Source organism: Tasmannia lanceolata, unplaced genomic scaffold, assembly GCF_043159265.1.
Source record: "Tasmannia lanceolata isolate RefF3 unplaced genomic scaffold, GAP_Taslan_0.1 ptg000016l, whole genome shotgun sequence".
NCBI lineage: Eukaryota > Viridiplantae > Streptophyta > Magnoliopsida > Canellales > Winteraceae > Tasmannia > Tasmannia lanceolata.
Window position 1 is genome coordinate 10,152,561 of NW_027518693.1, and position 26,366 is coordinate 10,178,926.

A 26,366-nucleotide genomic window follows, 5' to 3' on the forward strand; every position below is an offset into this window, starting at 1 on the left:
GAGTTTGGTGCTGGTGGAATTATCCCAGACCACAATGGTTGTTTGATTGCAGCGTTAGGTCAATCACAAAAGGCATTTCTCAGCTGGCACCTTTTGCGATGAACCCTAGCAATTCCCGTTTACTGATTGGTGAGGTTTGGGAAACCAAAAATAGGTAAGCGCATTTTTAGGTTGTTGGAGAACCAATCGTATAATATAAAGGGTAATTTACTGTTGTGTGCTAAAGTGTTAGAAATATAAGGTAAAAATGTTGGTTTTTGGACAAACTCGTCTAAATGTTATTTTATTAAAAAAATGAAAACCATGGACGAAAATGCTCCTCGATTGAACTATGTTGGCTTTGAATAAACTATTTTGGTTCAACTAAAGCTATTGTTGGCTTCGACTAAGCTATTGTTAGCTTCAACTAAGCTATTTTGGCTTCGACTAAGTTATTTTGGCTTTGACTAACCTGTTTTTGACTTCGACTAATCTATTTTGGCTTCGACTAACCTATTTTGGCTACTAACCTATTTTTTTGGCTTCGACTAACTGATTTTGGCTTCAACTAACCTATTTTTGGATTCGACTAAGCTATTTTGGCTTCGACTACCCTATTTTTGACTTCGACTACGAAAATTTCACTTCGACTATCATAAAATTAAATGAAGGAATGACTTGTGGTAATGAATTGTGGCCCCATCTAAGAAATTGGATTTGAACTTGGGAATGGAAGACCTCTGGAATTAATAATTGTTTACTTGAACAAGCTTTTGATTGTGGAGTCAAACACATGAAGTTTATAGATGCAAGTTTGAGGACTCAGTTGAATTCATGGGCTGCATATTTCACATGAAGGCATTCTATGAGCAAGTGTGGAGGCATGACTCAATTCATGGCAGATAGGACTCATTATGCTCCAATTAGAACATAAGAACATGTTCACAAAATACTAGGGGTGGCCAACCGGTTCGGTTCTCGGTTCCTTTTTTTTCGGTTCTCGGTTCCATGAACCGTAAGAACCGAACCGAACCGTAGTACACAGTAGGACCGAACCCAACCGGACCGAACATAATCGGTTCGGTCCGGTCCGGTTCTTCGGTTCTAATGGCTAATTATTAATTATTAATTATAATTTATAAAAACTTTTAATTAAAGTTATAATATAAGTTACTTTCTTATTATAAGAATAGTATTAACTATTACTTATTAATATTATAAGTAATTTATATTATTAAGTATATGTATAATAGAAATATAAAATTATTATATATATATATATATATATATAGGGGAAAGTGATTGTGAGCGGCCCCTCATATAAGCTTATATGAGGTGACTGCTAAAATCATGGTGGGCCCACATTTTTGGGGTGATCCGAACCGATCATTTGATAGGCCCTGACATAGATAGGGGGTGCCCAAAAAATCATTTCCATAAGATCATCCCAACCCTTCGAACTGTGGGGGTGAAAGAGGGGAAAATGGACGGGTAAGTGGGCAAATTTATACCCGCCCATTTCCCCCTCTTTCTCCTCCACAGTTCGAAGGGTTGGGATGATCCTATGAAGCGGATTTTTTGGACACCCCCTATCTATGTCAGGGCCTATCAAATGACCGGTTCGGATCACCCCAAAAATGTGGGCCCACCATGTTTTTAGCGGTCACCTCATATAAGCTTATATGAGGGGCCGCTCACAATCACTTTCCCCATATATATATATATATATATATATATATATATATATATATATATATATATATATATATATATTCAAAGTTCGGTTCTTCGGTTCCGGAACCGAACCGAGAACATTAGACCCGGAACCGAACCGAATAATTTCGGTTCTTCATCAGTGGAACCGAACCGGACCAAAAATATTTTTTTACAGTTCGGTTCAGGTTCGGTTCTGGCCACCCCTACAAAATACCTTCATAACAGCTAACTTTTCAAACTTTTTGTATTTTTTATGTGTAATTAAACTACTTGGAGTTAAAACTTTCCTTTTAAAGTTGGCTTCATCTATTGTAAAAAACTACAGCAGATCACCCACAATCCACTTAGATTCCTCCCACCTAAGATATCCCTAAGTTTGCAATTTACACTTGCTAAAGCTGTTGGTCGAATCCAAAAATGCTTAGTCGAAGCCAAAATAGATTAATTGAAGCCAAAATTGCATAGTCGAAGCAAAAAATGCTTATTCAAAGCCTAAACTAGCTTAGTTGAAGCCAAGTCGAAGCCAAAATAGGTTAGTCGAAGCTAAAAATTGCTTAGTCGAAGCTAAAATAGCTTAGTCGAAGTCAAAAATAACTTAACCGAAGCAAAAAAATGCTTAGTTGAAGCAAAAAATATGTGAATCGAAGTAAAAAATGATTAGTTAAAGCCAAAATCAATTTATTCGAATCCAATTAGGTTACTCGAACTCAAAATAGGTAGTCAAAGCTAAAAATGAGTTACTCGAAGCGAAAAATATGCTAGTCGTTGTCAAACATGCTTAATTGAAGCAAAAAATAGTTTACTCGAATCCAAAATAAGTTACTTGAAGCCAAAAAAAAGTTAGTTGAAGCCAAAATAGGTACTCGAAGCGAAAAATGAGTTATTCGAAGTAAAAAATGAGTTACTTGAAGCCAATATAGGTACTCGAAGCCAAAAACGAGTTACTTGAAGCCAAAATTAGTCAAAGCTAGGGGCATTTTCATCCTCAAATTCTATTTTTTTTTGCAAAAATAACATTTATATGAGTTTTTAAAACAACTAGCATTTGCAGGTAATTTTTCCAACTCTTTGACACGCAACAGTGATTTACCCTAATATAAAAGCCGTTGTTTGTAGAAGAGTGGGAGGGGACTTGAACGAGATAGAGTTTCTTCTTGGATCCGATCTTTTCTTGGGTTTTTCACTAAGGTTACTCTTCGGTATAGTCTTGGTTGAGAGGGCAAGGAAAAGGTTTGCAAGTTTGCAGGTTTGTCTAATTGTAATCATTGTAATTTTGTTTTCTCACAATAGAAGATCGTGTTCATGTCCGTGGATGTAAACATCTTGGCCAAACCAGGTAAAATCATGGCGTTCATCTTGTGGTGACTCTCCCTCGTTGTGTTTGCCTTCACAATATGGTGAACTTGTCTATAAGGAAATCAACTTTTGAGATTATATGGATGTGCCAATTGTATGCATTAGATTTGGTGAATCTTTTTAATTTTTGAAGAAAGATTACTATGTTAAGAGCACAAAAGAAATTACAGATTCACATCAATGAGGAGAGATAGCCTAGAGTAAACCGTCTCTCTTTAGGAGGAGAGATAACCTAGAGTAAACCGTCTCCCTTTAGGCTATGTCTGGCTGACATGACACGCAAGTACCCAGGATTTTGTTTCCAGATTTTTAGAGACTTCACCTCATCTCTACTTGGAGACACCAATTTGTCATTAAAAAAAAAAAAGAGATCATGGTAGCCAAATGTGCCCTTATGCTCTGTTTGATTGCCTATTTCAAGAAAAATAGGGGGAGAACATCTTCTTGAGATCTACTGGAAGCTGTTTGGTTTGCTTTTTTAGGTCTTTGACCACCAGCGTTGTTGGGCGACGGTCGGGTGATGTGGCACCCTCGAGAATTTCTCGCCAAATTTTGCAAAATCGATGCAATTTTAGGAGAAAATCTCGGGGAGATCGATTTTCCTGCTTTTTCTCTACCAAAATTCAAAACCATTACATTTCTCCTCTTGTTAAATCTGTTGATTATTTGTGTGGGTTTCTAGGTTTTGATGTGGGTTTCTGGTTTTGGTGTGGGTAAAAAACAGTTCCATTTCTCCTTGCTAAATCTACTGATTTATTTGATGTGGGTTTCTAGGTTTTCATGTGGGTTTTGATGTGGATTTGATGTGGGTTTCTGGTTTTGATGTGGGGAAAAAACCATTCCATTTCTCCTTGTTAAATCTAATATTAAATCTCGTTTAATCTGCTGATTTATTTGATGTGGGTTTCTGGTTTTGTATTCTTATTCTAATCTGCTAATCTACTTGCAACCAAATGCCCAAAACAATAGTTCTTCTAGAGATCTCCCACAGATCTTCTAGCAACCAAACACCATTCCCTACACCCCCCGGTTGACTGATCTTCTTTGATCTTCTTTTGATCTCCCATTTGACTTCTTCTTCTTCTAATCTCCCGGACAACTACAAGCAACCAAACAGAGCATTAGTTTCTCGGATTTAGCCAACAGGTCTGTTAGATTATGGATCAATTATCAATGGGGGACAAAAATTAGGTGGAATTATCAACAGGACCCATGCTTTTCAGAAATTATCAACGAGGGACAAAAGAGGTCATGTCATTAAAAGCTGGATGAGAATGCCCTTTTCTTAAGCAACACGTTTTGCTTTTCCACTTTTCCCTCTTCCCTCTTTCCCTCTTTTTTTTTTGTTTTTCATTTTCAACTTTGTTTTTTTACCTTACCAGTCATCTTCTTCATCATTTAGCCACCATTGGAGGCGAGAAAACTCAAAAATTTGAAACGTGAGTTCATTCCCATCTATCTCTCAATATCTAGGTTTTGTTTCTCATTTGTTTTAGGGTTTTGCATTTCTCCTTCTCCCTTTCAATGGAGGATGAGGAAGATGAATCGTATGGTAGAAAGAAAAAAATGTGAAAATGAACGAGTGAAAAAAAACAGGAAGTAAAAACATGTTCATAAGGGACTTGATAAGTCTATTCGGAATTTGGTAACCCCATTTTGATACTGGATAACCCCAACCCCAGAGACTTGAAAACCCCCTTCCAAAACTCCAGTACCTTGGGCAATTTTAAGGAACTTGATAAGCCCATTCGTAAATTGGTAACCCCATTTTGATACTAGATAACCCCAATCCCAAATACTTGAAAACCCCCTTCCAAAACTCTACTACCCTCGGCCAATTTTTAGGGACTTGATAAGCCCATTCGGAAATTGGTAACCCCATTTTGATACTTGATAACCCCAATCCCAGAGACTTGAAAACCCCCTTCCAACACTTCAGTACCCTCGGCCAATTTTCAAGGACTTTATAACCCCATTCAGAAATTGGTAACCCCATTTTTTATACTAGATAACTCCAATCTCTGAGATTTGAAAACCCCCTTCCAAAACTCTAGTACCCTCGGCCAATTTTCAGGGACTTGATCACCCCATTCGGAAATTGGTAACCCCATTTTTTATACTAGATAACTCCAATCCTAGAGACTTGAAAACCCTCGGCCAATTTTCAAGCACTTGATAAGCCCATTCAAAAATAGGCAACTCTACTTTTAAGAGTTACTAACCCCCTTCCAGAGAGTTGATAAACCCCCTCTGCTACAAAACCCCATGCCTATAGTAACTCTTCTAATGGCATTACAATTCTGCTCATGATAGAAATAACAAAAGAAATGGATGTTATTTTCATTAAATGTGCTTCATGTATTACATCCCAATTTGTGTATTACAAAAAAAAAAAGATTTAAGTAAATCAAAAAATGTGTAGCCATCCATTCATGTATTACATCAACTTTTTCTTATACAACCACTTGCCTTCCAAAAAAGTGAGTGAAGCCATTCATGCATTATCTCCAGAACTCACCCTAAAATACAAATCTCTTAAGCCCTAAACAAGATAAATCAGAAACAGAGAAATGAAAAATAGTGCAAAACCCTAAAAAAGAAAAGAAAAACAAAACCTAAATACAAAGAGATAGATGGTAAGAACTCAACATTCAAATTTTCAAGATTTGCAAGCAACAATGGTGGCTGAACAAGGAGGAAGATGACTAGTAGGGTAAAAATAAAAAGGTGATAATGGAAAAGTAAAAAAGAGGGAAGAAGGAAAAAACAAGGTCAAAACGTGTTGTAAATGCCAAAGGGCATTTTCGTCCAGCTTTTACTGACAAGACCTCTTTTGTCCCTCGTTGATAATTTTTGAAAAGCATGGGTCCTGTTGGTAATTTTGCCTAATGTTCGTCCCCCATTGGTAATTATTCCTTAGATTATTGGCACTTCTAGGTAGACCTGGCAAACTGGTGGGTCGGGCCAGGTCAACCCGCGGGTGCGGGTCACACGGGTCGGGTGAGGAAATGACCTGCATTTTTGCTGGTCAGAATTTAGGTGACCCGCGCGGCCTGCGGGTGAGCCGGGTCAAACCGCGGGTCACCCGCAAATTCAACCTGTTGCTTATTTTGGGAAATGTTATCACTGGATTTTGATGAGGGCGGTATGGCCGGCACCGTGGGATGATCCAAACCGTCCATTAGATGGCCCACAGGCTAAATAGGTGTTGCCCCAAAATCATTTCAATAGGTTGATCCTAACCCTCCGATCTATAGAGGGTTAGAATCAAGTGATCAACCCTCTAACATTCAAATCGGAGGGTTGGGATCAACCTATGGTGCTAGCCATAACCTATTCAGGCATCAAACCCTTAAAAAATAGATTAGCATGACAAAATCACCATCCTTGGCATTAGAAAAAAAAGCCATCTAACTAGATTAGCATAACAAAATCACCACCCTTAAAAAAGCGGGTGCCCGCGGGTTGACCCGACCCGACCCGTGTTTTTGCGGGTTGGGTCACCCGCGGGTTAGTTTTGACGGGTCACTAAAACTCAGACCCGTGCCCGCAAATTTGCAGGTGGGTCGGGTCGACCAGCGGGGGCACGGATCGCTTTTGCCAGGTCTACTTCTCATCAACAAACTTTACCTAATGTCTATAGGTCAATACTCTAGCCTTGAACCCGAGAAATGACATTTGAAGAATCCCCTAGTAATTCCAGCTATTTGGTGGAAATTTTTCAAGTCGTCGAGTATTAGCCTCTCTTTGAGAACCCATTCTGATGTCAGACAACTGGGGGTGGGGGAATCTAACCATCATATATAAGAAATCCACTGTATTTCAAGAGGGTGACGTGGTTGACATATACACAGAATGATATCATAGCCACGTAAGGCAGCAATATCAATATAATAAGATTTTTTATAATATTGCCAATCAGAAAAATATAAAAGAAAGGAGTGTCCTAATCAAAATAACGAAGTTTAGATTTAATCCTCCATTCACCAGCAGCAAATCAGTCAGACCTACCAAAAAAAATAAAAATTGGTCAGTCAGTAGACAATAAAATGGTTTCAAATAATTGAATTTAAGAGCATCACAATCGTTCATAATCCCAAGCATTGTTGCCCTCCTTTGGTGGTGATCGCAGTCGTCAATCTGCTTCAACACAAAGGACCGTTTGGATATGCGGATTTTAAAATCCAGGTTTTAGCTTGAAAACAGTATAAAAGAGGATTCATGATCAAGCTGTATGCTGTCTTGACAGTGTTTCTTGAATTTTAAGTAAGAAATCCAAGTTTTAGAAATCTCTCCCGCCTCCTGAGATTTCTAAAACCTGGAAACATAGGATGATCGGCTACTCTTTTGCTGATGGAAACAAGAGCGAGAAATCAGAAAATGGCGGCTGGTTAGCTTCTTCTCTTGTTTATCAACTACAATTTTGAAGAAATCCCAGATTCTAAAATCTGCCTATCCAAACAGCCCCAAAGTGTTTACACAATCACATCCTTTAACGGAGAAAAAACCCAAAAGCAAAGTGACCAACTATTAAAGTAAAAAAGATTAAATAAAGTCATCTCCAAAAACTCAAGCTTTCAATGTAATTGGTTGTTTCACATGGAGTGTTAAAGTATATGAAAGATTAAATAACGCCATCTCCAGAAGCTTTCGGAGTAATTGGTCATTTGACACCAACCAAAATCAACAGCCCTGATTTACACATGTGAATAATGCCATGTAAAATTTATACCAATTAGTCATCGAGAATCATGATTTAGTATAAAAATTAAATAAAAAACATTTCTATCAAGTGCTTAATTACTATTTAACATCCATTAAATGCTTATTTCTTTTTACAAAAATGCCTTCTTAAGTAACCCTGAAGGTAAAACGTTATTACAAGTACAACCGTTTCTAATATAATAAACGCTAAATTAGAGACTTTCCAGTCATAAAAATCATGATTTCGGAAGTCACTACAGGGCGTTTTCATTAAAAAAAATACATAGATAAATCTGATTTGGTTTTCATATACTGAAATCCCAGAAAAGGAAAGACAACCCAAAAATTTCCATTACCATCCCTGACCCTTTAACATAAAGTTATCAAGAGTCCTTCCTTCTCCTGTTTATCCCTTGTCTTCCTCCAATATCTTCACACACACACGCGCACACACGCAGAGAGAGAGAGAGAGAGCATCTAAGTCTACAGATAATGGAGAAAAACACCCATATAGGAAAACCCATCAGATGCAAAGGTAATCCATCACTGTATTTCTCTTATTTCAAGCTTTCTTGTTTTGTTTTCCTGTTTTATCATACTAAGCTTTTCAATTCAATGAAATTGCAGCTTCAAGCTTTCCCTTTTGTTTTTCTTTGTTATCCTCCTGACCTTTCAAATTCAATGAAATTTCAGCTGCCGTTTGTAGAAAAGCAGGAGAACCTCTAGAGATAGAGGAAGTGGAAGTAGCTCCACCCAAGGGTTGGGAAGTTCGGATAAAAATCGTATGCACATCTCTATGCCACAGCGATATAACGTTTTGGAAAATGGATGTAAGAAACCCAACTCAAATACCCATCACACAATTTTTAATTTCAATCCTTCAAATCTATATAACATTATCTACAACAAAATAATTTCCTCTTTTTTTTTAAATTTAGGGCCCTCTTGGATTTTTTCCTCGGATTTTTGGCCACGAAGCGGTCGGGTAATAATTAAATTGAAATTAAATTTATATTAATTTTATTAAAATTAATTAATCTCTATCAGGGGTGTCTTAAATTTTTGTGATCAAATTGTGACAGTGTTGTAGAAAGTGTGGGAGAAAAGGTTGAGGAGGTGGCGGAAGACGATCTCGTGATTCCGGTGTTCTTAGCGAATTGCGGAGAATGTACCGATTGCAAGTCTGAGAAGAGCAATATTTGTTCAGGCCTTCCTTTCCGGATCATTCCGGGGATGCCGAGAGACGGGGCGACCATCTTCAAGGACTCTAAAGGGGAGATCATACACAATTTTCTCAATGTGTCTAGTTTCAGCGAATATACCGTGGTGGATGTGGGTCATTTAGTTAAGATCAGTCGAGAAATTCCGCCGGAGATGGCATGCTTGCTAAGCTGTGGAGTATCAACAGGTAAAAAAAAAACATAATTTATACAAGTTAACGTCAATTATATTGTATATAAACTTCTCATGTTCTGTGAATAACAAGAAGAAAAGAAGAATCCTAAAGAATGAATCTCTCTTTAGTTGCTGAATCTCTGTTTAATTGTTCAATATGTGACATTCCGAATCCTTGTTACTAACGGAATCGAAATGATCCATGGATTGATCAGATGTAGACCGTCAAATCAATCGATTATTAGATAATAAGCTAAAGTTTTGAATAAGTGTCCAAAGAATTGACCATGTTGATTGGATGGTATTGTTGGCTTTTACATCTAGCGATTGGGACCGGAGAAAGTTAATACACCGACTTTAGGTGCATTGTTCATACATAGGATTGTAGATAACAAATGAATCCAATGTTTGATTAAGAAATTTTATGTTATGATAATGAAATGAAGGGTTGGATTTGCAGGAGTGGGAGCTTCTTGGAAAGTGGCAGGGGTAGAAGAGGGATCCACCACCGCAATCTTTGGCCTTGGAGCTGTCGGCCTTGCTGTAAGTGGCAAGTGCACTAGTGGCCCAAGCATTTTCCATTTTTTTCCCCCATTTTTCTCTTTGAATATGAAAATGTCAATCTCGAGACATCGTGATCGATCGAACCGCGCAAAAATATATTTTGTTTTAGTATATTGATAATGCATTGTTGTTGTTGAAATATTGTTACATAGTATGTTCTTGCATTTTAAAATCCTAAACCTTCGATTTGTAGAGCATTTTGTAAGATTAGTTTCTAAAGCAGCCTTATACGAATGGTTAGAATCGTCCTAATGTGAAGATTTCTGGGGCATTTTCTGTTAACAGTAGACATGAATAAAATGGTTTAAAGTTCTTGAACATTTTGATTTATTTTTTTGAAAATGAAAAATTGATCATCTCTTTAATGTAATTTGCATGAAATGTGTTTAACAGGTTGCAGAGGGAGCAAGACTTCGTGGGGCTTCGAAAATCATCGGTGTGGATTTAAACCCTGATAAATTTGAGATTGGTAAGTAATTATTTTGTTTTGTTTTTTTTACTGAAATGTATATTTTCATTGCTATATTGGGTTTGGATTGTCGTATTCAGGAATCAGAATCACCATCCTATTCCAATTTCACTATAAATAAAATGGTAAAAAAATTAAATTTTACTTAAAGACTTAAAGTTCTAATAAAAACTTCATTCCAACCAGGGTGGAATCAGAATACCACCACTCTGTCCACTTCTTTGGTTGGAAAACAGATTCCAATACATCAATTAACAACGAAATTTTGCCCATTTATCATAATGACCACACTTGGGTGGAAAATAGTTTCCAACATTTTTTTCCTCCTATTAATTTTGCTTGGGTATTTCTTAAACAAACTTGAAAAAGATGCCGATTCCAGCGCCTGATTACGGCAATCCAAAGTAAAAAAAATTCCAAACATACCACATGCCAAGTCCAATAACTATTCTTAGGGCCAATTTTGGCCAACGTTGAAATCTGGGCATCCCATCAATGTCAATTTACTAATTTAGTGGCAAGTAATCAAATCAAACATTGAAAACTGAAGTTGGTCCTAAATTTTGAAAAATTACAAATTATATGGAAAGAGAGGTGAGTGGGTCCCACTCGACCTAACCATATATTTTTGGTTGATATCGAAAGGAGCCCCCCATCTGCCATATGACTCCAACTTAGCTGTTTTATATTTTTGTCCTTTTTCTATTGGAAGGAACCTAGAAAGTCTTAGGCTGATTCCGGTCCGAATACGTTCTAGAAAAAAAAGTTTTTTTCTAATTTTTCATGGTTTTAAAATAAAAAATTAGAAGAAGCATCTTTGATTTTTAGAATAAGACAAAATTGGAAAAATTTTATTGCTTTGTCTGCTCCAGAGACCACCCACAATGGAATTGCCTAAACAAATCCTTAAAAAAATAGGCATATTGCAGTCTTTTTGGGATTGGGTCCATGTGTTACAATATAATACTCTCCTAAAGTGTCTATGTTCAGATGCAAATATTGAAATAAAGGCTAAATTGGGCCATGTGGGTCTATTTTGAGGCCTATTTAGCTCAATTGGTTGAGGCTTTGTATGTCAAACTTAAGGTGGTAGGTTCAATCCCAGCATACCTATAAAAAAAAAAATTTGAAATAAATAAGGAACTATTGCAATATGTCTGTAAAAAATTGGGATTATTGTTGTGGCATCATTAGATTTTTATTTTTATCATGTTCTAAAAGAAAATCCAAACATGATTAAAATTTGATTTATTTTTTCATGCAGGGAAGGAATTTGGCATCACGGATTTTGTTAACCCAAAAGATTGTGGGGAAAAACCTGTGAGCGAGGTGTGGATTTTAAGTGTTCAAACACGTAAATCAACGTCGCACCGTGTTTTCTAACAAAATTATCTGAAAATCAAGCTACTAATCTGTTAAATTTGGTTTATTTTGTTGCATTAAACAGGTAATTATGGAAATGACAGACGGTGGTGCGGATTATTGTTTCGAATGCATCGGGTTGGCATCTGTTATGAGCGACGCATTCAACAGCAGCCGAGGGGTTAGATTTTTTTTTTTTTTTTTTCATATAATTCCAATAGTGATTCACCAAAAATCTCGCGAATTGTGTAAATAAGTTGGGTTCACATAGGCCCAGCTTAGCTGCTAGATGGGCCTTAAAATAGGCTCTATATGGCACTATTAGCCTTTCTATCAGGCCCACTCAGTTTAATTTTGAGATTATAACAACCGATTGTGAGTTCAAAACCAATTATTGAACTCAAAATTAGGTTTAATTTTTAGTCTAATAGTTGGTTTTTGACTCACAATCAGTTTTCATAATCTTAAACAAACAGGGCCTTAGCTACCAACCAGCATTTACACTGCGACAGTAAGGGCATGTTTGGACATTTTTCCTGAATTTTTTTCATTGGAAAATTATTTTTCCAATGTTCACTAGTCTACCTTTCAACTTTCATGTTTGAAATTTACTTCCCAAGAAAAACTTTGTGTTTTTTGCAAATTTTACTTGAAATAAATTTGACCTACAAAACTTGGAAAAATCATCTTACAAGGAAAGTTTTTTCTAGAAAAGTTTTCCATGGTTCCCAAGCATGCCCTCACTGCATGCCCCAGTGAAACACTAGGAGAAAAGCCATCTCACTTGCTAAAGTGATGCTAGTATCACTATAATTGAATTATCAAAATTATTTTTTGCCTGATCCACCAAATCATACATCGAGGAAAATGATCCGTTGATTTCAGATTGTCCATCTAATGGACAAGGCCCTCAAAATCTTGCTGATCGAACGGTCATGATCATCCAATCAATGAGGATTTTCCCATTGAACATGGAATATTATAGCCACAACATCCCTGATCAATACATATCCCATATAAGGGGGTGAAGCCCTGTTTACGGAACGTCTTGAAATAATACCCACAACGGGATATTCAATTAACCGAGATTCAGAAGCTGAAATTTTACCTCTCCCATCATTAGGTTTAGCGAGAGCATTTATAACATGACCCAAATAAGCCTCACTGACCAGCATGATAGATTATTAATTATTATTGATTAATCTACTCCTAGAGGGTTGTTTAGATGCAGGGAATAGAAAATAATGGAAAACATTCCATAAAAAATAAAATTCCAGGGTCGAGTAGGTTTGAAGTTTTTCTTGAAAAGTAAGATTTTTTTTTTCTTCTTGGAACAAATTCCACAGAAAATATTTTACTAAACACTTGAATTTTCATTATCCATGGAAAAAATAAGATTTTCTCCCTTAAATCCAAACAGCTCCCATGTTTGGCAACAACGGATTTTTTCCCCATACAATATCCATCATAAAGAGGGACAGATTTAAAGAGAGGAGTGAGAAAAGGCTGAAAAACAAGGACAAACAACTGACAACTCCACTCAAAATATAACTTATTTTTTCCCTGTTTTTTAGCCACTTCTCACCCTGTTCCATACCATGTCCAGTCAAGTCTCTCATTCTCCCCTTTCTAGCTATTTGATAAAATAATATTCCGTGTAAAAAAATTTCATGGTTGTACCCAAGGTTTAAAATTTCGGTTTCGGTACTTGAAATTTCGGTCGAAATTTGGTACAAAACACGAAATGAATATTTTATTTAATATTAAATTTCGGCCGTAATTTCGGTAATTTCGGTAAAATATTAAATTAATATTAAAAAAACAGTTTTTTTTGGGTCAAATTTCGGAAAAACCGAAATTTTGACCGAAATTCCAAAATTTCGGCCGAAATAAATGACCGTTTCGGTTTTGGTCAATTTCAGTGTCGGTCGGATTTCGGTCGAAATTTTAAACCATGGTTATACCAAGCATGGCCTAAATAGAAATTCAAATCACAAATAATCCATTACTTTACTTATTATTAAAAAAGGGCGCATTCTATGCACAGCCAAAACGTCGTATAATTTGCATTATATGACTAATTTATGATGGGCCCCGGGCCCACATGCAATCTAAAAATGAATTCATTTTTCTAATTTTTTTCATTTTTGTGGTATGCAGGGATGGGGCAAAACCATCATCTTAGGTGTGGAAATGCATGGCGCGCCAATATCCTTAAGTTCCTTTGAGATTTTAAGGGGAAAAACAATTACAGGTTCACTATTTGGAGGAATCAAAGCTAAATCCGATATCCCTCTCCTCATAAAACAGTACATGAACAAGGTAATTAACTTCATTTTTAAGATCATACTCAATAATAAGATGTAATCACTTTCACTGAATTTTTTTGTTGTAAGCGATAATTGTATTTCTTTTTATTTAAATTTTTTTTTTTGGGTTTGCATGGGGAAAAATACTGGAAAAATGAAAACTCACAAAATATAAAATTTTAGAAATAACTTAGAAAAACAAAAAAAAAATCAAGAACTTATCATAGTAAAAAATAAACTTTGAAATCTTGCAATAGTTTTTAAAATCTCTACACAGTTTTGGGTTTTTGTCATTATGTCAAAATGTCTAGAATAAAATCATGATATCTTGAAAATTTTCTGACTATTAGCATACACCAATATTTTTTTTCTGTGGAAAATACACGCTCCAGACATCAAATAAAAACTCGGATGGATGATGAGACTTGTAGAATTACACTCCAGACCATTAGTAGCCGGAAACTTCTTGGGTGGATGGGAAACTCGTTTCCCCTAAAACATGTTTCGGTATGATAGAAAATTTTGGGGACCGAAACGCGTGGGAAACACATGGGAAACATATAAGAAACTTATGTGAAATATGTGTGAAACCATGAGAAATGTAAGGAAAACTCGTTGAAAACGTGTGGGAAACATGTGTGAAACTCACGAAAATTGTTTTGAAAAAAATACACCAAAAATTGTGGAATAAATATTAAAAAGGAAAACAATAGCATATAATATAATAAAAAAATTAGAAATATTTAAATAGAATTTTGAAATTACCAAATTTTAAATTTACAAGGCGATATATTTCATATTTTCCTTGTGTTTTTATTTGCATTTCTCAATTGTTTTTGAAACATTTCTAATGCGTTTTCTAAGACGTTTTTCAATGTGTTTCTCATGCGATTTTCTATTTTTTTCCGTTTCTCGTTTTTCCTCTATTTTTTCCTTGTGTTTCTTATTTCACATTTCGCCTCCCGGCTTCCCAAATTCACATTTCTATTGCATGACACGTTGATTTGTTTCTTGTAGGAGCTTCATTTGGACAAATTCATAACACACGAGGTGGGATTCCAAGAGATAAACAAAGCATTTGATTTACTCACCCAAGGGAAGAGCATCCGCTGCATTATATGGATGGATAAATGAGTTTTAACCCCCTCTTTTCTTCTTAGGGAGCTTTTCATAGAAACCTATTAATGATAAGAAAGAAGACATTTGAATGGCAGCAAAGCTACAATTTCAGACACAATGAATTTTTGAGTATGATTGAAATGAAGCCCATGAAAGCTTTCTGGTGGGGCCCATTAATTATATGGCTCGGCGAGGCTTGCGAGCCTTACCGAGCTCGGGTTATATTAAGTTCACACCCCTCATCTTCCCTGGACAGCCCTATCTAGTGTAATTTGACTACTTTTTTTACACTATGAGGGGTGGTCCAAGTAACAAATGGGGTTCCAAAAATGAAGTGACATATTTTGCCTCTCCTTTCACCCCCTGGACAACCCTTTTAGTGTATATATATATATTTAAATATATTAAATTCTTAATGAGCCTTAACGAGCCGAGCCTGGCCTAAATCGGGCTCGGCTCATTAAGCTTAACCAGCCTGCCGAGCCTGCTCGGCTCGGCTAGTTAAGGAGTCGAGCCGAGCTCGAGCGAGCTTCCGAGCCCGAGCCAAAATTGACACCCTTAGTGGAAATGCCATGTCAAGTGGGAGGAATACCTTTATGGGAAAAAAAGCTTTTTATCTTGGTTGTACCAAACAACGAAAACTGGAAAGGAAAGGAAAGGAGAGACTTTTTCCTGGAAAGCCTTTCCTTGGTGGAAAGACCTTTCCTGTGGATCAAACAAGCCCTTAAGGGATACCTTTTCCTTCTTTCCTAGAAAATAAGGCCATGTTTGGCAGACATGATAAAAAAAAATTCATGAAATATTTGAGAGGCATAAGAGGCTGTGACTTGGGAGTGAGAGAGATTTGAGAGGGGAAGAACAAGAAAACATGAGGGCTATAAATTAGAGAAAAAAGAAGAAGAAAGCTTTGGAATGTTTCCATTCCTTGCGTGAGCCATTCTTAGGTTGGCAAAGGGAATCGTGTACTCTTGCTAAAGTTAGAAACTGTGAGGTTTGGCAATGGAAAATGCCTTGTACGATTTTGGTGAAATTATTTATCTAGCTGCTGAGCATAAGAGAGTAAATATTTGGAAAGGAGGAGAGATTGATGGAAACTCCACCTACTATAAAACTAGCTCTAGGTCCCTCTTCGCATCACTAACATAACAATCTCCTTCTTTTCTTCTCTTTGCTCCTCTCTCACACTAGCTAAATTAGGATGCCATGATTTTTTTTCTTTCAAGGTTGCCAAACATGCCCTAAATGCATATTGTGGGTCCTTTAGATTGCAATTTAGGGGCTGTTTGGATGTATTGATTTTTTATTTTTTATTTTTTTTCAAAAAATGGAAAATGAGCTATCCATCGTTTGGCAAACTTATTTTCCATGGATTTTTTTTTCATACCAAAGAATTGTTCATTTTTTTTCTTCCAAGGAAATTGCTTATCTGCTAGAACCTGGAATTTTTTTTATGGAATATTATTATCCATGGATTTTTTCTATAATATTCTCCCTGGATCCAAACACCCCCATAAGAGTTATAAGCTACAATTAGAAAGACCCATTTTTCATTGTAATGAACATCCTTTCTAAGTAGACTCTTGATATTTCTAATGGCTACACACAACCCAAAATGCCTTGGTCTTCCTGTCTAAGCTACCCTCAATATAATACACCCCCCTTTAAGGGCTCTTGTGCACTAGTCACGAGACTTAATCTCATTTTTCCGTACAAAATGGATTCCCTTATTCCTACTGGCCCTCATTTTCATTGTATTGGAGATAATCTCTCATCTTTTGGAGAGATGTTGCTAAAATTTTGGATATTCAGCAAAATTCTGCCCAATTTACAACATCGACTTTGATAACTGAAATTAGAAAATCGCCATCAAAATAATTGTGCTATAGGATAGTTCGCACCCCTTTTAAACGTCAAAAGGCGTTAAAGTCTGCCAGGCCCACAATCCAAGTTAAAAGGGGTGCGAATTATCCTAGAGGCCTTTCATTGGAAGGAACATGTGAGAAGTATTCCAACTAGGGCTGCAACTCGGGTCGGGCGGGTCGGGTTTTGGAGAACCCAACCCTACCCGAGAAATATCTCGGGTCGGGTCGGGTCGGGTTTTTTTTCGGAAAACCCACGATTCCCAAACCCGGCCCTACCCATGATAAATCTCGGGTCGGTTCGGGTCGGGTCGGGTTTTTTCACGTTAACGCAAATTTTTAAGGAAAATTCTTGTTTGGCAAGGGAACTCAACTCATAGAAGCAGAAATTACACTCACATTACACTTGAATCAAACAATGATGTAATTACACTCACATCACACTTGAATCAAACAATGCTGTAATCAAACAATGTTGTAATTACAATCAAACAATGCTGAATCAAACACTTGAATCAACTCAACTCATAGAAGCAGAAATTACACTCACATACAGTAACAGTGGGTGCGTGGGTTTTCACTTTTAACTTTGGGATGATTACATTTACACCTCCTCTAGTTTCTGACAGATCCACTTCCACCCCTATAGTTTAAAACGTGACAAATACACCCTTGTAGTTTCAATTTGTTTAAGGTTTGCCCCCTCAGCTGAAGGTACGTCCATAGATTGAAGGGTTAGGATGATCCGATGAAGCTGATTTTTTGGGCACACCATATCTATGTCAGGACCCATCAAATGAACGCTTTGGATCATCCAAATAATGTGGGCCCCTACCCGAATCCAAACACTACCAAAAAATCATCCAAATAATGTGGGCCCACATTGTTTGGATGATCCAAAGCGTTCATTTGATGGGTCCTGCAATAGTTAAGGTGTGCCCAAAAAATCAGCTCCATCGGATCATCCTAACCCTTCAATCTATGGACGAACCTTCAGCTGAGGGGGCCTACCTTAAACAAATTGAAACTACAAGGGTGTATTTGTCACGTTTTAAACTATAGGGTGGAAGTGGATGTGTCAGAAACTAGAGGGGGTGTAAATGTAATTATCCCTTTAACTTTTAACTAACAATAGAAAAAAATGTACATACTATAACTTATGTAACTCGGGTCGGGTCGGGTCGGGTCGGGCCCCTTCAAACCCGGCTCGACCCGAGATTCATGCGGGCTTTTGAATGCTGAACCCGGCTCGACCCGAAACCCATGAAACCTGAACCCGACCCAGGCTATTTTCGGGTCGGGTCGATGCGGGTCGGGTTTTACCCGGCTCAAGTTGCAGCCCTAATTCCAACCATTTCACGCGCTTTGATAGACGGAAAATAGAAGAGTTGAAGAACTCAACCTCGATTGTTTGGTCTTATTATGAAGCCGACTTTGGTAGTCGACATATTGCAATCTAATAATAATATGTTGTAGGGCCCACTTTAGATTGGTGGTGGTCCAAAAATCTCCCCAATAAGATAATCATATCCCTCTAATGGGTGGACTTTTGCCAACTTTTAATTATTGCTATGTATTGGCTGATACATCGATAGATATCAATACCGGAGGGGTCCAATAAAACAATACATTCAAAATATTAGAGAATATTTCAGAATATTCCCAACATGGCAGGCAAATATAGGCTGATTTATCAATATTAGAGGGGGTCCAAAATGGCTTGATATGGCCGGACCATCAAACCTTGCTTCTGTCCTAAAGGCCCATGATCAGAAGCTTAGATTATCCCTTTTGTGGGAAATGATATATTCTCCCCTTTTCTTCCCTGGAACACCCCCTCTAGTGTAAAAACGTAGTCATAAACATGGATTTAAATTAAATTTTTGCTGAAATCCGGTAACAAAAGATTAATTTTATATTTCAGAAATTTCGGCCAAAATTCCGGAAAAATAATACGTTTTTGAAAAAGAGGAATATGTTGGTGCACTAAGCGCACCATTTTTTTGGTACGCTTAAGTGGTTATAACGCCTCCCATTCGTTTAAATGTTTGGGTCTAAGGGTGTCAATTTTGGCTCGAGCCGAGCAGAACCGAGCCAGCTCACCAGGCTCGTTAAGCTTAACGAGCCGAACCTAATTTAGGCCAGGCTCGGCTCGTTAAGAATTTAATATATTTAAATATATATATTATATATTAATTTATACATTAAAAGGGTGGTCCAGGGAGTGAAAGCGGGGGGCAAAATATGTCACTTCATTTTTGGAATCCCATTTGTTACTAGGACCCACCCCCCATAGTGTAAAAAAGTAGTCAAATTACACTAGTAGGGCTGTCCAGGGAAGATGAGGGGGTGTGAACATAATATAACCCGAGCTCGGTAAGGCTCGCGAGCCTGGCCGAGCCCGAGCCCGAGCCTGATTCGAGCCCGAGCCGAGCCGAGCCTGGCCAAGCTCGGCTCGGCTCGGCTCGTTTACACCCCTATTTGGGTCCCACTTAAGTGAACTAATGGGAGGCATTATAACCACTTAAGCGCACCAAAAAAATGGTGCGCTCAACACTTTTCTCTTTGAAAAAATAAATAAAGAAATCCGGATTTCGAGAAATTTCGATTTCGGTCCCTACGGAAATCCGTGTTGAAATTTAAAACCATGGTCATAAATACACTGGGGTGGCCCTGGGAAGAAAAGCAGGCGAATACAGCACTTCCCTAAAAAATGACCCTATCATGGTGGGGCCCAACATAATCATTCGGCAATCATAGGGCCACACAACGCCCCCTAATTTTTCTGTTCGGTAGGGGTGTCAACGGATCCACCTATGTCTTAGTCATGATCCATTCAAATCTCTTATCGAACTGATCAGATTCGGAGTGTTGGATACTACTTCTTGTGTCTCATTCACGATCCATTTCAAATCGGGACCGTCCATTGGAGTGTCCTAGTAGGTCTTTCTTAACGAACTGATCAAAAGAGGGAGCAGTAAGAGAAGAGGATGACCAGAGATCGAGAGAGAGTCGAACTAAAATACCCTTAATATTATACTTAATGTTATTAAAAAATAGAGGGTATTTCCGTCAAATAGTACAATAAAATCGGATTTAAGACCGTCCGACCGGCTTTTTTGTTCATTGTCTGGATCCGATCGGTAAGAATTTAGAATTCAAAGACAAAGGGTCGCGTCCATTTAAGTTCGGATTCGGATTCGGATAGTCCATCTGGTGGGGTCCTTTGACACCGCCCGCCCCCGGCCCCCCCCCCCCCCCCCCCCCCCCCCCGCCCCACGCCCACCACGCCATCTGTTCCTTGACATAGATTCTCCCTTTCATCTGCCAAAGACTCAAAGCTGAATCCAAAGTCATCTCTCTCAGATATATACCTCGTAAATCCTCATAAGTTTACGACTAAATCTAAACTTCTAGAGAAGACACGCGCCTAAATTTGGAGAAAATTCGTAAGGTGAACCGAGTCATGAGGCTTCCACAAAAGCAGACCCTATAAAATCTCTCTTTTTGCCCCTAAATTTTAGCCGTCTCCTTTATGTGTCACGCTTTTCTGATTTCTGAACCGACAAGTTGCAAAAGAACCGCCCTCAACAACCACCTAACTATAACCGACGATGCAATCTTCCAAGAGGTAACAAAAAATCATCAATTTTTTGTTTTTACAATCAAAATTTTGGTTTTTTGATTTGGGTTTTTTGCTTCTTTCATAGGTTCTTGCTTTGTCTTCTTTACCTTTTATGGGTTTTTGTAAGAATACTGTAATTATTCTGTTTTAATCAAAATCCATTTTATTTATGGGGGTTTCATTTTTTTTTCTCTTATGAGTTTTGGGTTTATTCGTGCTACTTTCAATGTAATTATTCTTGCTTTCTCTTCTTTACCTTGTATGGGTGTTTGTTAGTTTCAATAAAAAATCCATTCTTCTGAATGGGAGTTTCATTTTTCTTTCTTTTTATTTTTTTTCTTGTTTTATCACTTTTTTAGGTTTGATGGTCTTTCTTGAGACCCTCTGATTTTTCATTTTCCAATCAGAATTGTATTTGTCTGAATTTGACATTTTACTTTCGTTTGTACTCGTTCTATCTGTTTCTCTTTGATTGGTCTTTCTATAATGGCTTTGATTGGTCTTTCTTAAAATCCTCTGAATTTTTGTTATTCTTTTTTCAATAAAAACCCCAGTTTTGTGGATTTGGTTTTTCATTTTCCATTTCTTTCATCTGTTCTTGTTTGTTTTTTGTTTTTTGTTTTTTGTTTTTTACTTTTGATGGGTTTTGTTATTTCATCATTTCTTTTATTTATTAGTGCAATCTCATCTATATCATATTAAGTCTCTGAATGTTTTTGGTTATTAGAACTGGGTCTTCTGAAATGGCCATAAAAAGTTCTCTCAAAGCTGCTAATTCAAAGACCTTAGATTCTGATTCAACACCTAAATATCTTGAACGAAATTCATCCAACAAGCTAGCATCTATGGCTGAGGTACTCCCCATTTTTACTATCTGTTTCTAACTACCCGAATCTTCGAATTCAATTAATCGCAAAACGGTGTCCTTCTTGTTTCTTAATTATATATTTTTGCTATTTGACATAGAGGCGGATCGCGAGGGGATTGGAGACGCAGCAACAATTGGGTCAGATTCAGGAAGATCTTAAGAAGGCTAAGGATCAATTGGCAGCTTCAGCGGAGGAAAAAACCCGAGCTCTTGACGAGCTACAAGAGATAAAAAAGGTGGCTGAGGATGCAAATTTGAGGCTTATTGAGGCTCTGTCGGCTCAGAGACAGGCACAAATGGATTTGGAGATAGAGAAGGTTCGAGTCCACGAGTTGGAGCGGGTGAGTATCGAATCAGCTCAGAAGAGGGATCAGGCATGGCAGCTTGAGCTTGAGGCCATTCAAAAGCAACATGTTTCAGATATGGAGGCTCTTTCGGCGGCCACCCAAGAGCTCGATCAGCTAAAAGGAGAAATCTCGTTGGCCTTCAAAGAGAAAAACGAAGCTCTTAAAGAGCGTGATTCTGTAAAAAAATCACTTGACTCAACTAATGCTTCTCACTTGCTTACTGAGAAGAACGTGTTGAGTGGTCCCAATGAGGAATTCAAGAGTAGTGGAGCTAGTGGATTCGCAATTCCGGCAAGTTCAGTGGTTCAATCAACGGAGCTTGAACAAGAAAAGGCAAATGGTGTTGAGGTGGAATTGGCTCAAAGAGAGTCACTAATAGAGAAACTGAAAGTGGACCTGAGTGATGCGAGAGAGTCCGAGGCTCAGGCAAAGGAATCAGAAACCAAAACATTTGAGTTACTGATATCCCTAACGAAACAACTAGAGGAAACCAAGATTTCTCTCGAAGAAGCCAAGCTTGAAATTGCTTCTCTTCATGAGAATATCAAAAGCTCAGAGGTTTCAACTGCTCAAAGTAGTCGGGATCTCAGTGCATCTCAACTGTACCATGAGACATTGAGTTCTTCTGTAGTCCAAACCATTGGAGCCCCCAAGTCTGGCCTTCAAATAGCTAAAGAAGATTTGGTTCATGCACCAAGAATAGAGCAGGTGCTGTCGAATGAATTTAGTTTCGCCGATGAGACAAGTGTGCTTAGAAATGAGCTCAAGTTGGCTACAGAAGCAGAAGAGAAGAGCAAAAAGGCCATGGATGATTTTGCAGTAGCCCTTAAAGAAGTCACAACAGAGGCCAACCAAGTCAAAGAACAGCTGGCATTATCCCAATCTGAACTAGAGAATGCAAGGATGGAAGCGGAGAATTTGAAACTTACCTTAACGAGCACCGAAGAGAAGTATCAAGAACTTTTGGATGAGGCGAAAAGAGAGATTGAGCATTTTAAAGAGTTAGTTGTTAGATTGGAGCTAGAATCAGAGGAATCGATTGCGTCTTGGAATGGTAAAGAAGTTGGGTTTGTTCATTGTATGAAAGTATCCGAAGAGGAGATTGCTGTTGAAAAACAAGAGAATGTCAGATTGGTCGAGTCACTAAGAGAGTCCGAGGAAGTACTTAAGGGCGCTAGGCAAGAAACTAGCAGGTTGCGGGACATTTTGAAACAGGCCATAAATGAGGCAACAGTCGCTAAAGAAGGTGCCGAGATTGCTAGAACTGAGAATTCTCAACTCAAGGATAACCTATCAGATATGGCAAGTAAATTGCAAAGCGTTACCGAAGAAAATGAAAATCTTAGGATCAACGGAGCTGCATCTCTTGAGAATGTCAAGGAGTTGAAGAGGTTGCTTGCTTCGACACCAACTATGAGCGCGGTCCAAAATGGAAGTTCGTTGGCTATGAAAGAAAAACCAAATGGCGCAGTTAAAGATGGTAAGAAAGTAGAAAAAAATCGATCAGAACATCCAAATAAACATCAAAGTCTTAGCCTCGACCTTGAAAATCCAAGATTACAGAATGGACACAAGGATGTGAGCATGGACCATGAAATCTTAAAGGGGTCAATATTTATGGTGGACTCACCAGTCAAGGATGACAATCTTGCGTCCAGTAATAGAGTGTTTCATCGGAAAGCTCTTTCCTCGGCACACATGGATGATGTACAAACAGTGAACTCTGATGATTTCTATCATATAGATGGGGCTCAATTTGTTGGGACGGAGGATGACAAAAGCTCAACAATGATGCCTAGAAAGAAAAAAGCATTGCTTCGAAGATTTGGGGATCTGCTGAGGAAAAGAAGCAAGTAGGAGTCGCCGCATTATCATTATGTCAGGTCTTTTGTCTCGTATTTTGTTAGCATGTTTGATTAAGATGGTGCTTAAAAAATTTTCAAATATTGTTTTTATGAATCCTTTTGTTTCATCAATGGTTTACCATGTTTGTTGTTGTAACATGGCATAGAATAGGAATAGGAACTGCCTGTGCCGGCATCTCTTGATTGCGAGGAAACTCACAGATTGTACATTTCAATATTTGAACTCATTGGATGTGATGTTAGTTAAATACGGCGTAGATTTGTTTATGTTTTAGTGGCTTATATATTAGTTTTTGTATTGAGAATAATTGTGCAACTGCAAAGATCCTCTACCTAAAGCTGTTGTAGTTTTGTTTGTACTTCTGATACTGTGTTTTAGTGGCTTATATATATTAGTTTTTATATTGAGAATAATTGTGCAACTGCAAAGATCCTCTAGCTAAAGCTGTTTTAGTTTTGTTTGTACTTCTGATACTGCCCTTTTTGCTTCGAGTAATAGTAATGATTTTCTTCGGCTAATATCGTGTCTTGATGAAAGATGTTACATTTTGTTCAAGTGGCATTGTGGGGCTGCAAACAAATGTAGATTACAATATAATAAATTCATTATTGATTACCATAAATGAAAATATGTTACATTTGGCTCATGGCATGCATTTGTTCGTTCAAGTGTAAATCAATTGAAGTGGGATAAAATTCACCAAAGTCTCTTCATACTATGCCTGTGTATGTAACCATGAAGTTAGGATTTAGGAGTTACTAACCTAAATTGCAGCTTTTAGTCTCCATAGAGGTTGACAGTGCTTTAGAAATTTGGCATCATCCATATCAAATTTTGACATAGTTGATTGAACATGTTATGCTGTCATTGGTTGTGGTGTCTTTGTTTTATAATTTGAGTAGTGGACAATCATTTCCACATGGGTAATACTGATAGTTCTGTTTTTTCTTAATCTTTGTATGTATCTAGAAGGTTTTCCTATTCATTTTCTTTTCTCTTTGCGTTTTTGATCCACTAGGCATAAGAAAGGATATGAAATCATATATCCCTCTGAATTGAGAACCAAAACCCAAATCTAAGCTGACTACAGAATATAACTAGAAAGGAAAGCTGCAATACAGCAGAGAGAGGGATTAGATATTGAATTATTGATAACATTAATCAGAAAAGTTCTGATCCAGACATAATGATATAAATCTCCCATTAGAGAATCAGACAGTTTCTTTTATTCTTATTAATTGATGTTTATTCCGAAGCTCTAATCTGTTTCAACAGTAACAATAAACAAATAAATAAATCGATAAATCAAGATATAAAGGAACTCAGGTATGATATTTAACTCATAATTATTTTGTTTCTTTCACCAAGATTAGAAAAACACAAACAAAGAAGTTAGAATCGTTCGGATGACCGATTACTCGTTAAAAATTGCTGCCTGTCTGCCAAGTTAGTAGTTAAGTTAGAGGAGACGATATTCTCTCCCCCTTTCTTTCATATTCCCACCACTTCATTCTAAACTTTTGTGATTGCCTATGTACAACTTGTTGGAAATTGCAACAGCCAATGAGAGAAAGTTTAATACTAAGAAAGGGGGTGCAAATAACAATCTCTTAACTTATTTATTATGACAATGTCGATGATTTCAATTTTACTTGGAATCATATGCTTATAATAAGAGAAAGAATTTCACCTTGATTAAGATAAATATCATAGTACCCATCAATAAAATAAAATCTAATTATTTGAGTTAGTTTATGCGTGGTCATTAACTAAGGCCCTGTTTGTTTTGGATTTTGAGAACCGATTGTGAGTTGAAAGCTAATTATTGGACTCAAATTGGCATTTAGGCTCTGTTTATTTTGAATTTTAAGAACCGATCGAGTCCAAAACAGATTATTGGACTCAAATTCATGCATGGTCAATTTCTCTTATAGGGATTGAAAATCTGATTCAAAATGGTGCAACAAAAGATACACTTTAATTTCCCACATACCTGTCCAAAAGAGAAAAACATTGGGCAACATTCATTCCCTAATTTGTTTTTGTTGCCTACATATATAAGAGCAATCAAAGGAGTATTTAAAATGGCTTTTTGTTTAAGTTTGTTTACCCCACATTTGTGGTGCAAGTGAGTTTTAAATTCAATTGAAAACGAAAGATGGTACAGTCATGCGAGTGATGAAAAAAAGACAAGAAAATTGTGTTAAATAGAGGAAAGAAGGAATCTTCTTCATAATGAGTATTCAGAGGAATGCAATGTGGAGCCCCTACCAGCATACTGGATTGATCTGAACCATTCATTTGATAACTGATTTGGATATCCAGTGGCCCAAAATTCACGCTGATCACACAATAATAACATCGAATGATGTTTATATTTTGTTATTGAATGTGAACCATTGCTTATATCTAGTTTTTGACCGCCGGTGTTCCACACAAAAATTATATATTATTGGATGTTGGGATTGGATTATTGGTCTGTAGGAGATCCAAAGCACGGTTCGGATCAATCAGAGGGTTTGTGGGGCACCACATTGTTTTACAATGATGCCGCGCCCTACTGAATCAACCCTCTCATGATTACAAAAATTGTTTGTGGAGATCCTTGTTTCGAAATTGGTATCCCCCTACTATAAATGTGTGTAGGAGAAGTTTTTTTTTTTTTTATGCCATAGGGTATCCCCGCGGGACTAGTCCCTAGGGATGCACGCAGGCACCCGGTAGACCACACGCATCGGTTGAACAAGGGGGGATTCGAACGCTCGTCACTGGGGAGCATACCCATGACTTTACGCCTAAGAGCCACACCCTCCGGAGTTTGTAGGAGA

General features: G+C 37.5%; 2 protein-coding genes across 2 annotated transcripts; both read left to right on the forward strand.

Moving 5' to 3' along the window:
* Positions 1 to 8,053: 8,053 nt before the first annotated feature.
* On the forward strand, positions 8,054 to 15,153 carry LOC143848925 (alcohol dehydrogenase-like 1). The gene is made up of 10 exons (XM_077357973.1): positions 8,054 to 8,290; positions 8,449 to 8,585; positions 8,694 to 8,740; positions 8,838 to 9,163; positions 9,611 to 9,693; positions 10,108 to 10,183; positions 11,448 to 11,512; positions 11,631 to 11,726; positions 13,706 to 13,867; positions 14,872 to 15,153. The coding sequence occupies exons 1-10, from the start codon at positions 8,248 to 8,250 to the stop codon at positions 14,986 to 14,988; spliced, it is 1,152 nt and encodes a 383-aa protein (XP_077214088.1). The 5' UTR covers positions 8,054 to 8,247; the 3' UTR covers positions 14,989 to 15,153.
* A 4,983-nt stretch (positions 15,154 to 20,136) lies between these two features.
* On the forward strand, positions 20,137 to 23,853 carry LOC143848491 (WEB family protein At3g02930, chloroplastic-like). Its single transcript, XM_077357446.1, has 3 exons — positions 20,137 to 20,463; positions 21,185 to 21,311; positions 21,424 to 23,853. Exons 1-3 carry the CDS (start codon positions 20,447 to 20,449, stop codon positions 23,527 to 23,529), a joined length of 2,250 nt encoding a protein of 749 aa, XP_077213561.1. The 5' UTR covers positions 20,137 to 20,446; the 3' UTR covers positions 23,530 to 23,853.
* The last annotated feature ends 2,513 nt before the right edge of the window (positions 23,854 to 26,366 follow it).